At 42.7% G+C, this 13,282-nt stretch overlaps 2 protein-coding genes across 7 annotated transcripts in view; one reads left to right on the top strand and one right to left on the bottom strand.

The window, feature by feature from the left end:
* The window catches only part of LMBR1 (limb development membrane protein 1), a 218,787-nt gene that overhangs the window by 55,884 nt on the left and 149,621 nt on the right, over window positions 1-13,282 (bottom strand). Inside the window, exon 16 of one of the 2 annotated variants that reach the window (XM_054021113.1) lies at window positions 7,674-7,888. The exons of the other annotated variant lie outside the window; for it this stretch is intronic. Coding sequence (XP_053877088.1) covers window positions 7,785-7,888 — 104 coding nt within the window. The 3' untranslated portion in view covers window positions 7,674-7,784. Of the gene's footprint in view, window positions 1-7,673; window positions 7,889-13,282 lie in introns of those variants that run through there. 2 annotated transcript variants of the gene reach the window in all.
* RNF32 (ring finger protein 32) overlaps window positions 1-13,282 on the top strand; it is a 52,251-nt gene that overhangs the window by 28,545 nt on the left and 10,424 nt on the right. The window contains exon 8 of one of the 5 annotated variants that reach the window (XM_054021121.1): window positions 7,630-7,713. The exons of 3 other annotated variants lie outside the window; for them this stretch is intronic. In XM_054021121.1, coding sequence (XP_053877096.1) covers window positions 7,630-7,653 — 24 coding nt within the window. In that variant the 3' untranslated portion in view covers window positions 7,654-7,713. Of the gene's footprint in view, window positions 1-898; window positions 2,568-7,629; window positions 7,714-13,282 lie in introns of those variants that run through there. One more of the 5 variants, XM_054021119.1, reaches the window with a different exon arrangement.

The raw sequence follows: 13,282 nt of genomic DNA, 5'->3' as shown, positions 1-13,282 counted from the left end.
CAAACACTCTAATATAGCTTAGGGCTGTATTTTACATAAGGCCTAACCCAGAGGCGGGCAAACTTTTTGTCCTGAGGGCCACCTCTGGGTATGAAAATTGTATGGCAGGCGAGGAATGCTCACAAAATTGGGGGTTGAGGTGCGGGAGGGAGTGAGGGCTCTGGCTGTGGGTCCGGGCTCTGGGGTGGGGCCAGAAATGAGGAGTTCAAGGTGCGGGAGGGAGCCCCAGGCTGGGGTGCGGGTGGTGATGGTGATGGCTCTGGCTGGGGGTGCGAGCTCTGGGATGGGGCTGAGAAAGAGGGGTTAGGGGTGTAGGAGGGTACTCTAGGCTGGGACAGAGGGGTTCAGAGGGCAGGAGGGGGATCAGGGCTGGGGCAGGGGGTTGGGGTGCAGGCTCCGGGCGGCCCTTACCTCAAGCAGCTCCTGGAAGCAGCGGCATGTCCCCCCTCTGGCTCCTACGTGGTGGCGCAGCCAGGTGGATCTGCGTGCTGCTCCGTCCGCATGTGCTGCCCCTGCAGCTTCCATTGGCCGTCGTTCCTGGCCTCTGGGAGCTTCAGGGGCAGCACTTGGGGCAGGGACAGTGTGTGGAGCCTCCTGGCTGCTCCTACGCATAGGAGCTGGAGGGGGAACATGCTGCTGCTTCTGGGAGCCACGGCACACATGGAGCAGGGCATGCCCCAGACCTCGCTCTCCAGCAGGAGCTCTAGGGCCGGATTAAAACATCTGAAGGGCGGGTGAAGACAGATTTTAGATCTCAGGATTCAGAAGTTCAAGATGACATTTGCAGCTATCATCCCACCCCTTGATCTGGGGGACTATTTCATAACCCTCAACCTTCAGGATGCATACCTGCATGTTATGATACACTCTTCTCACAAGAAGTTTGTACACTTTCTAGTGGGCCAGGACTACCATCAAGATTACCACCTCAGGGTGTTCTTGAAAACTACGGCAGTCGTTGCTACGCAGCTTCATCAATGGAAAGTAAACAATGTTCCATATCTTGACAATTGGCTCCTAAAGGAGCCTTGTTACACTGCAGTTCAAACTTCAGTAAACAAGGCCACCTCTGTTCACAAGGCTCAGTCTTCAATTCAACACCACAAAGGCCTTCCTCCTACCTGTACAGCGGATAGAGTTCATACGAGCCATTCTCAATGCTACAACATCCAGAGTCTGTCTACCAAGGGACAGATTCCTCAACTTGACACAACTCACTGCACAATTTCAACTAAGTCTTCAGGTCACAGTGAGATCCTGCCTCCAGCTTCTTGGGCATATGACAGTGTTGAACCTTCATCATCTTACATGCCCGTTCGCACCTGCACTCCTTCCAAACTTGGGTCAGATGAGTCTGTACTCCTGACGGGAACAAGTTGCTCTCTGTCCCTTATCACACGTTAGTCTCCCTCGACTGGTGGAAGAATGTGGACAAGGTGTGTTCATGGGTTCCTTTCAACCATCCCTCTCCCGCCTTTACAGTAGTTTCTGATGCATCTATCCTTGGATGGGGAGCTCACCTACAGGATCATACTGCACAGGGTGGGTGCACTGCCCAAAAGTCCACCCTTCATGTCAGTATCCCAGAATTCAGGGCCATAAGATATGCCTGCCAGCACTTCTTTCCTATGATAGAAGGTCAGTCCATTCACATAATGATAGACAACAGGGCCAGGATGTACTGTATAAATTGATTGTTATGGCGGGGGTGGGGCAAGATTACCCTCCCTCTGTTCAGATGCCATGATGATATGGAATTAGTGCATAGCTTGCCACGTCCTTCTCTCAGCAGTCTGTTTGCCTGGCTTTCAAAACATGATAGCCAACGTCCTCCACAGACATTTCACTCAGGATTGCAAGTGAGAAGTCAACAAATCCACACTCAAACAGATTACTCACCTGGGGATTTCCAGCGATAGATCTTTTCGCCACCACTGTTAGCTGGAGCTGCGTGAACTTCTGCTCGAGGAGAGGTCTGGGCCATCATTCCTTGTGAGATGCCTTTCTCCTCTCATGGTCAAAGAACTGTCTATATGCCTTTCTTCCAGTGCCGCTAATCCTCATGGTCCTGAACAAAAGTCAAGTCTAAACAAGACAGAGCCACGGTCATGTTGATTGCACCAAATTGGCTGATTCCCTTACATTTTCCAGCTCTCTTCTTGGCTGGTCATCAAGCCTACCATTGACCCCCTCCCCTGAACGTTCTCTCGCAGGATTTTAGGAGTGTTCTTAACCCCAACCTCAAAACTTGATGACTCAAAGCCTGGTAGCTGGATGACTGTCAGAGACACAGCTCTCCTGTTCTGGTGAGGTTCAGGAGGTCCTGCTTAACAGTAGAATGGAGTCCACAGAAAAACTTACCATTAGAAATGGAAAATATTTGAGCACTGCTGTACTCACTGACACCTATGTTCTTCCAATTCTCCCATTTTCACCTTGAAGGAGGTCTTTCATTGAGCTGCATTAAAGTTGATCTGTCAGATATCTCTGGGGATTTGATAGCTGCTTTCAACTACCTGAAAAGGGGTTTCAAAGAGGATGGATCTAGGCTGTTCTCAGTGGTAGCAGATGACAGAACAAGGAGTAATGGTCTCAAGTTGCAGTGAGGGAGGTTTAGGTTGGATATTAGGAAAAACTTTTTCACTAGGGGGGTGGTGAAGCACTGGCATGGGTTAACTAGGGAGGTGGTGGAATCTCCTTCCTTAGAGGTTTTTAAGGTCAGGCTTGACAAAGCTCTGTCTGGGATGATTTAGTTGGGGATTGGTCCTGCTTTGAGCAGGGGGTTGGACTAGATGACCTCCTGAGGTCCCTTCCAACCCTGATATTCTATGATCTCAGCTGTGGAAGGTTTCTTGGTGTTTGCTCACCCTGCAACTTCTAGATTTATCAAAAGGTTATCAAACCTTTTCCTCAGGTCAGGAAGCCCACTTGAACCTAGGTCTCAATTCTTTAATGAAACCTCCCTTTGAACTAGTGACTACCTGTACACATTTACACCTTTCCATGCAAACTGCCTTTTTTTAGCATCCATTACTTCTGTTCAAAGAGTTGGTGAGCTAGGAGCTCTGATGGCTGACCTCTCCATCCCCATACACTGTTTTCTTCAAAGATAAGGTGTGCCTCTGACTACATCTGCATCCTTACCTAAAGTCAGTTCAGACTTTTGTGTAAATCAAAATATTCATTTCGCTGTATTTCATCCTAAACCCCATCAGATGAGGGAAGATGCTGCCTTCCATACCTTAGATGTTAGGAGGGCACTGGCATTCTATTTGTACAGACTAGATCCTTCTAAGCTTCTATGACAGTATTTGTATCTCTTGCAGACAGAGCTAAAGGAACACCAGTGTAACCCAGAGACCTTCTAAATGGGTTTCCACCTGTATCTTCTCCTTCTGTGAAGCTGCAAACTTATCATAGCACAGTCAATTAAGTCTCAGTCCACATCCATTGCTCTGCTAAAAGATGTCCTTGTAGTGGAAATAGGCAGAGTTGCTACATGGGCTTCAGTCTACACTTTCTCCAGATACTATGCGCTAGTTAACACTTCTCAGGCAGATGTTGTCTTTGGTTCTGCAAATAGTTCTTGATCGAGTTGCAAAGCTCCCACCTCCTTCAGAAGGCACTGCTAGGAAGTCAACTCAAGTGAAGCCCCCATAGGGATACCCCTTGAAGAAAGAGAGAGGTTACTTATCCTGTACAGTAATTGGAGTTTTGAAGATGTATGTTCCTATGGATGCTTCACTACCCACATTCCTTGCCCCCTGCTTTGGAGTGTTGTCTCTGTGGGACTTTGTGGTACAGAAGTTAATTAAGGACAGTTTATCCATTGCAATCCTATATACCCTCAGTACAGAGCATAAGGATAGGTACATGTGCAGACTGAGTGAACGCTGCTGCCAAAAATCTCTGATTAAAGTAACACGGGGTGCATGTGCACCTCAAGAGGAGCTCCTGTAGGGGGACACATCTCTAAGAACTCCAGATACTGTATAGGGCAATTAACCTCTGTCTTGGGAGCTAGGACACTGGAGTGAATCTGGCTCACTGGAAGTAGCCAGCTAAAAAGAGCCCGGGAAGTTTCCACTTTCAGCCCTTCCCAGTTTTCCCTCTTCCCTTGTTGCAAGTGACAGGCAGCTCAGCCCAACTCTCCAGATTAGTCAGTGACAAATACCCATCTGACACCTCCCCAACAGCCACCAATGAAGCCACAATTCCCTATAAGCTGCCAAGCACCTCTGAGTAACAAGGACCTCAACCTGCCTCATGCCCCCTCCCCCCCCCACAGCTTAACTACACACAGAAACCAATGTAGTTAAACTGGTGCAAACCCCAGACACTCATATGTGGTGCAAACTAAATCGATGTGTCAGGTTTAAACCAACATAAGATCATCCACACACTGTTGTACCAGTTTAACTAAACTGATTTAAAAGCCCACACCTTTAGCTAAATGGGTAAAAGTGTGTGTGCAGTCCAGGTTTTACTGTTGCTCTGTCTTCTTTTCCCTAACACAGTTTGTTATACTTACTTGTTGCATCTCATTAGTGTGTAAGCTCTTTGAGGGCAGGGACTACATCTTCCTGTGTGTTTTGTTCAGCCTTTAGCATAATGGAGCATCAGTCATGGTTGGAGCCTTTGGGCCCTACTGCAACAAAAATACTTCTCAGCCTTAAAAATCTGACAATTGAATGTTTACTGCAGGCCTTTGTAACTGTTACAAAACCTGCAGGATGGAACTAAAGAGAACTAGCTTTACTTTTTAAAGAGACCTTAAGGTCTCATTTAAATTTAGTTTTGGGAGAAATGGAAGGTTTTGTAGATAGAAACTATCCTCTTCAGATACTAGGTGGGGGGCGGGAAGGGGAGCATGTAAATACCATGATAGATTTTCTTTAAGGATTAACTATTATACCCCAGAATATTAACTTGTCTCCTTCTAATAAGTGTCCCACAGTCCTGATCCCTAAAATGCCACAGTCTTGGAAGCTAAGTCCCAGGACGCTGAACACTTAAATATGCCATCTCTCATGTCTGCTAAGAGATTTAGAGTTGATTTAACTCTTTGCAGATTGATTTTTCCATAAGAAGTTTGTAATGTCACCTATGGTCGAGGCCAAGAGTGTAGGGATTCAAGAGTATTGGACACTTTACAAGGAGACCAAGAACATCCACAGTCCTCATTTATTAATAAACATTTTGGAAGGAATACTAACTTCAAACTTCGAGTCTTACCCCAATTATTAGAGACTAGGATGAGCCCTAATGTGGGGGAAGGGGCAGGGGAGAAGGCAGCTTTTTCCACATCTGCCTACGGCAGTGTTCTTACACCTTCCTCTGAAGCATCCAATACTGGCTACTGTCAGAGGCTGGATACTGAACTAGATGGACTTTGGGTCTGACCCAGTATGACAATTCCTATGCATTCCCCAATATACAAATCAGTACACCAGATGCAAGTATAATGATCATGATACTACCTGAACCTGCCACTACAAAAGGCCAACCTACTGCACCTCCTTGGCTTCTTATCTCTTCTCCCTCTTTCCTGCTTTGGTTTTTGAATCAGTTCTTGCTGGCAATTTGGTATCGCCCTTTTTATTTTAAATGCCACTTAAAGAAACTTGACACAATAAGGAAGGCATCAGGATTATGACAGGAAACAAGGGTAGTAGCACTCTCAAGAAGCATGTATGTCATAACACTGGTTAATATTTAAACAAAATAGTTTATATCCAGCCTTATTTTAATTTCAAACCCATTTTAAAAAAGCAAAATGGGAAATGTGTAATACTTGAACACTGGGGCTTTATACTGCTAATTTCACTGTTGCTGTTTAGCATCGTGATGCTGTTGAAAGATTCAGAAATGGCAGCTTCAATTACAAATATTTTCAAGGCTAGCTCACAGTTTTAGGCAATGATTCTTGACACATGGCACTTTATGAACCTGCACTGAACAGTATGGTGGCAACTTTTCTTACTTCTGTTCAGACACATGTGGATAACACATACTGATTTGGATTGCCCAGGACTGAATGTGTGTAGAGAATATAAATCACAATCAAGGGATGCACACTCATTTTTCTTAGTTCTCTTCTCTGTGGCTTTCAAATGAGAATTGGTTTTCTCCACTTTTAGCTTTCATACCTTTGTTTAGTGTCAGTTTGTTAATAAAACACTTGGGTAATATAGCAATCCATTTCCAGATGGGAAAAAGCTTTTCTAAAATGCATTTCTCCTCTCATAAACTTGCGTCATGCTCTTAAAATGTCACTCCCCGGCTACTAACAGAACTGAACAGTGGTACAATTAAGAGATTGGGGGTTAGCAAGTAGATTTTTTTAAAATATAGACCTACTTCCTTTGGCAAGCCCACAAAGGTCAAATGTCTAGTTTTGCAGTCTTAAACAATTGCCATAGAATTAGAACGTAGGCCTGAAATATCTTTGTTAAGAAGAGTGTATTTTATTTGTCTGATGGAGATACAGTAGTCCTTATTATACTAATCATTAAAGTTTTTACTAATTTAGATCAAAGGGAATATGAAAGGTCACAGAAACCAAGCTATACAACTTTTTAGCATCAGTGCGTACAAAAAACAAAGTGTTGCCTAGAATGCAGTGTGTTCGGTAGTGAATTTCTTTGATCCTTATCTATAAAGTCTGCTTGCATAAGTCATTTAATTGAGGTATGATCTTTTATTGCTGCAATTAAATCTTTTCAAATGCATTGCATTGTCTCCAGTTTAAGTAAAAGTCCCGACCATTGTTTGGGAAGCTAGGTAAGTCATTTGTAAATTTGTGTGGTTGACTTTAGTTTCCTTTTCCCCCCTCCACATGATTTCTCCCAACAATTTTAATTTAAATCTCACCAAACAGTATAATGGTCCTGGAGTTTGTTTAGTCGTTTGACTTCCTTTATCACATGGTGATGGCAAACATTCTGTTGCTAACTTGAAGTGGCTCCAAGCAGCAAGACTAGGAGGATATTAAACCAGTAAAAGCTTATCAACTGATTCATTGATATGCTGTAAACTCTAGCCTTTTCATTTTCCTTTTGAGGGTTGCCATAAGTCAACACATTAGTAAACAATTTACTGACATTAAGATGGATCACTTAAGAAGGCTTCTCTGTACAGAGTTCACTAAGGTGCTTTTGTTTGCATCATTTCATTTAATCTTAGAGTTGGTGTGTTGCCTTGCAAATGATTGATGTCACTTTGCATATTGATATAAAGTATTTAGAACTCCTAGTTTGTCACACCATTCAAGCTGAAATATTTCCCTAATGACCCTATAATGAAATCACAAAAAGATACAGATTAATTACTCAAGGATCCTTTCAGACATAAGTTGTTTTGGTGTACTGAGTAGCCAATAGGCTGAGTAGCACTTTTACCTATTAATCAGTTTCAAATTTTTGAAAAGCAAAATGATCTAATAACTTGTGCATTAACACAGATCAGGATTTAGCATCAGTAACTGTGAACATAATGCTAGTATATTAACACTACCAATTCCATATTCTATAAAGGGTGCTTATCCCTTCTTATATAGGCTTTAAATATTTATAGACCTTTTAGCATAAACCTCCATTTTTAAGAGTTAGCTACATTTCTGTCTTCCAGTCCCTGATTCCACTTCCTGAGTGATGGCTTGGGCTGGAGTCATTCTGCAGAAAATCCATTGGAAACCTCAAAGCAGGTAGCATCCATGCAGGGGAACTTGCTGGATCAGTCATAAGCAAACAAAATTTCTCCTCCGATTCTTCTATGGCTTTGGCTCAGGGAGGCCTGATGAGAGGATCCAACATCCTTTGGCTGAGTAGGGCAGGGAGAACACAAGCATGATTTTGAGGAGCGAATGGGAGACCTCTTACAGCTGAGTCTACCAGAGGGAAAGAGGAACAAACAGCACAGCAATCGTCAGACAAGCTCATGTACTGCTTCTCACTTGGAGTTACATGGGCTATATGGAAAAAACTTTTGACCCACTGAGCAGCACCATGCTGGGATTTCTGGAAGAAGCTGGCTCCTCCCTCTGCCTCTAGCTCACAGCAGCAGTATGTGCTCTCTTTACTGTCTGCTCTTCCCAGCAGCAGCATGCCTTTCTCACATGCTCCAGTCATAGTGTGGGCTAAGGAAAGATAGGAGTAGAAACTGACACCGAGATTATACGTTATAAGGTGCCATATACTGTGTCACTTTGCTCATGTGCTCATCACAGAAACGGAGGATGAAGCAAAGGTGGCTTTAAACCAGTGGTGCTCAATTAGATCTACCTGTGGGCCGATTTGAGAGTTGTATAACAAGAGGCAGGTCATTTGCGCAGAAGGCTGTCAAAAAAACCCAAACAAAAAAAAAACTTCAGCTGCCAAAAAATAAATCCTTGATTACAACATAAGTATTAGTGTTTCTATCTTTTAACAGAGTTTATGAAACAACATTATTACCTGTGTTTGTGGTAATCTCTAATGGGAGAGGTGACATCAATGATCTCTGGCAAGCTCTGTGAAGAGTGGTTTGTAGGAGGTCAGGGAAAGGCACATGCATGGGGGAAGATGCTCATATGTGAGGCAATCACCGTGTTGGTTTTTTAGAATGTTCATGGTAGAAAACCCAGATTCACAGACGTACATTGATCTGAACATAGTTAAAGGATAGATAGCTTGATTCTGGCTATTCTGAAACTGGTCAGCATATTTAGTCCAAAAATCACAAAGTCCCACTTCTCTGAATTTTGCCTTCAAGTTGTCTGACCTGGAGCTTGAAAGGCACCTTCATCAATTGAATCAAGAACGTTCTTTGCTTCAGAAGGGCAAGGTCCTTCGGCAGAGGCAACAAATGGATCACGAACAAATAAAACAAATTCTTTAGAATTTTAAAATTCTCAAATTGCATTTTAAAATTTTTGATCAGATTTTTTTAGAAATTCTTGCATCATTTTCATTGAAGTTTCATCTATGTGGGTAAATGCAACATCTTTCCTGTTAAGTCTGTCCAAAAGATTACAAAATTCCTCTGAAAGGCACACACTTTTTCAAACAGATTCTCAACACTGCTTGCATGGTCTTGGAACTGCAAGTTGAGGAAATTCAAGTGACTAGTAATTTTGCACAGAAAAGCTACCTGTGACATAGAGGGGACATCATTCATAAATTCCACGAACTCGCAAGCCTTGTTGGTCTTGTAGTTTGAAAGAAAGTCTATTATTTCTTTTTGAAGGGCACAAAACTTCTCTAACACCTGCCTCCGACTTAACCAGCGAATGTCGTCGTGCTGCAACTGGTTACTGTATTCGGCTGGAATGTCTTGTAAAAGAGCTTTAAAAAGACGATGTTGCAAGCCAGAAGTTGAGTGTGTGTAGTTCACTAATCTAATCACAGTACCCATTGTTTTTTTTTTTCTCAAGTCCCCGGACAACTTACTACACAGGACAATCTCGTGAATGATGCAGTGAAGCTATCATTACCAAATGTGAAGCAAAGCCCTTCTCTATCCGTGTCATGGGGGGATCTCCGTCTGTAACAAGCAAGTTTACTTTCTACAGATTTAAACCATTTTTTTCAAAAAAGCCTTTTATCTTTTCAAAAACGATCTCTCCTTTGGTGTAGGTTTCTAATGGTATTAAGCACACAAATTCTTCCTTGAAAATTTCACTTTCATAAAATCTAACGAACAGCGATAGCTGGGCAGCATCACTTAAATTGCTTGATTTGTCCACTGCAAGAGAGATGTATTTGGTGTTTTTTAAATTGGAAAGTAGTACTAACAAACAGTCCTCGTAAATTACCTCCAGTCTTCCCACTGCCCTGGAATCAGACAGTGAAACTTGCTTCACACAGTTCACAATGTCATCTTTATTTTTATTTCCAGCAGAAAGCTCCTCCAGCATTTCCATCATGCACTCCTTCACAAGCTCGGCATGCAGGGAAGGCTTTTTCTTTTTCGTTAGTACCAACATTATCCAAAGAGAAGCAGCTGTTGTTTTTTCCTGTACAGTCGCTGGTGTTGTAAGAATGACATTTGAAATGTGATATGAAGATTTCAGATTTTCAATTTTGTCACATCTTGCAACACTGCCAGGGAGATAGGCTGAATTGAATTTACTGTGCTTTGATTTAAAGTGGCAGGCACTTCATGTTGATGACCTTACAGATGGATACAGTGGTGTGGCACATTAGACACAAAGGTTTTGTGTTTAAATGAGGTGGCATAATAAAAAGAAAATCTGCTGTCCAGTTTGGGTTAAAAGCTCAATTTTTGCTGTTGACCTGGTGACATTTACTCCCATTCACATGCACTTTTGGCTCTATTTCCATCACTGATGAAAAAATGGGCATTGTCCTAGCTCAACTGCAGCTGATGCGATTGCGAGAACTTAAGATCCAGTAAGAAGGCTAACGGCATTTTGGGCTGTATAAGTAGGGGCATTGCCAGCAGATCGAGGAACGTGATCGTTCCCCTTTATTCGACATTGGTGAGGCCTCATCTGGAATACTGTGTCCAGTTTTGGGCCCCACACTACAAGAAGGATGTGGGAAAATTGGAAAGAGTCCAACAGAGGGCAACAAAAATGATTAGGGGTCTGGAGCACATGACTTATGAGGAGAGGCTGAGGGAACTGGGATTGTTTAGTCTCCAGAAGAGAAGAATGAGGGGGGATTTGATAGCAGCCTTCAACTACCTGAAGGGGGGTTCCAAAGAGGATGGAGCTCGGCTGTTCTCAGTGGTGGCAGATGACAGAACAAGGAGCAATGGTCTCAAGTTGCAGTGGAGGAGGTCCAGGTTGGATATTAGGAAAAACTATTTCACTAGGAGGGTGGTGAAACACTGGAATGCGTTACCTAGGGAGGTGGTGGTCTCCTTCCTTGGAGTTTTTTAAGGCCCGGCTTGACAAAGCCCTGGCTGGGATGATTTAGTTGGGAATTGGTCCTGCTTTGAGCAGGGGGTTGGACTAGATGACCTCCTGAGGTCCCTTCCAACCCTGATATTCTATGATTCTAAGAAGTGCTTAATTTGTGCTGGGGCTGAATCCCAGCATCTTTAGGCTTGGAAGTTCATATCCCCTGCTCCTCTGGGCTCCTGGCCAGTAGCTGCTGCTCTCCAGCTACCCAGCTCTGAAGACAGTAAAGGTGGCAGTACCATACCATGTCACCCAGACTTCTGCCCTGCTGCTGATGACAGCACTACCTTCAGGGCTCGGTGCCTAGCCAGCAGCCGCCACTCTCCAGCCTTCCTGTCAGTGCTTAATTTGTGCCGTTTGCCCCCACAACTCTTTCATTACAAATTAAGCACTGCCAGTAAGTTATTTACTAAGGAAATCATAGGCAAATGATAGGTAGTGTATCACTGTTCATGAACTTAATTATAAAAATTTTTTAAGGTGAACTGGTGGGCCACACCGGAAGCCTTGGTGGGCCACATTTGGCCCACGGGCCACCTATTGGGTATCACTGCTTTAATCTATCTATGCACTTGCCATATGCTGGTATTCTGGGCCCTGCCTGACCACCAGCAAAAGTTGAAGCAGCCTCAGGGCTGCTCTAATTTATGCTAATTTCTGATGGCCACCTATAGGTTTCTCCTGGAAATAATTTTCTAAGGTCTGTGCCAATTTGATATTCATTGAAAGCCAGGGTAGAGCCAGGCATAATGCAGGCTGTGCAGCATAGTTCTGCCCGTGTCCCATAGAAAAACTTTCCTAAAGAATCAATCCTGACTTGATTTCTGAACAGAGACCATGAATCATGCTGGGTAAGGGCCTACTCCTGCTGCCACTGAAGTCAGTGAGCTTTAACATTGACTTTACTAGGAGCAGAAGCAGGTTTTATATAAAACATAGAACAAGTTAATTAAATTCTAAAACCTAGTCTTTGACAGTAATTCAGATAAAGCAAATTAAGACTCCAATAACTTTTTTTTTTTTTTACAATAAATGTAACTTCAGAGACTTACCCCCCCTAAAACACTCAGGGCAGTATAGGTTTCAGAGTAGCAGCCGTGTTAGTCTGTATCCGCAAAAAGAAGAACAGGAGTACTTGTGGCACCTTAGAGACTAACAAATTTATTAGAGCATAAGCTTTCGTGACTACAGCCCACTTCTTGTATATGCACTCATAACCGGATTAAAATAAAATCTTATTAGTCCAATACATATTGTGCATCTCATTCAAAAAAGATTCACAATTTTGTCATTTAGAACTATATGGAAATCATGTAAAATGAAAATACTGAAGGGGAGAAGGGTTTGGATTTTAAAAAATAATTAAGGTCAATGCACGTATTTGCATGTGATGGAATATGAAAGATCTTTTCTTAATGAAAGGACACCATGGAAGTACAGGAATAGCTTCACTAATATGCACTGTAATAGACAATCTCTGTCTCTCTCTCTCTCTCTCTCTCTCACACACACACACACACACACACTCTCTCTCTCTCTCTCAACCTCCTCTCCCCCACCTCTCAGAAAGTTTTACAAGGAGATGCTTTAAAGGGGCCTCATAGTACAATTTTTAAAAATTACGCTATTGTTCATATACTAGTGTTCTCATAGCATAATTAAACCTAAACTGCAGTTGATAAATTAAATGAACAAACACATTTTATGGTTGTATCACCCTTGTTTTTTGCTATAGTGCAAAATGCAGTCAACCATAGTGGGTCTCCCAGTCAGTGTGAATTTCCACTTTTCTTGCTTAAAAGGAAAAACAAACTAAAAAATATCAAATCAAACTTCTGCACAAGACAGAAATTACCTATCCCCGCTCTTATAAAGCTTCCCATCATTTTCCTTTTTTGGGTGGCTCTAAAGTTTTTCTTTGTTTCAAAGCATTCACTTTAGCTAGAAACAACAGATTATGGAGAGATCATAGTTTCATTATAAAGCTGATTTTAACATCCACACACCTCGGTAACTAATTTTGGAAGTTTAATTGACATGGAGGCTATGTCTGCCACTAATTCTGAAGTACACTAATGACAGCCAAAGTTTAAAAATCATGTCTTAAAATGTTAGCTAAGATTGGGATTTTATAACAAGTTATTCAGCTGGGTGCCTAACATTGAAGGTCTAATACTTACATCCTATCTTATGAATGCAATCCAATTTCAAGTCAGTATTTGCAGGGAAGTACATGTTCCCCAGGCATAGGGTACCCAAGCAATGAGACAAAAGAAGCAAAAAAGTTTGCTGCATGCGGGGGGTCTGGCACGGAATCCGGCTGAGGAGAAAAGAAAAACAAACAAACATGTTGACAGTATTTTCACTGTCAAACAC

This window comes from Malaclemys terrapin, chromosome 2 (genome assembly GCF_027887155.1).
Source record: "Malaclemys terrapin pileata isolate rMalTer1 chromosome 2, rMalTer1.hap1, whole genome shotgun sequence".
Taxonomy (NCBI): domain Eukaryota; kingdom Metazoa; phylum Chordata; order Testudines; family Emydidae; genus Malaclemys; species Malaclemys terrapin.
Note: the sequence above shows the minus strand (reverse complement) of the source record. Positions and strands in the feature narration are given on the sequence as shown.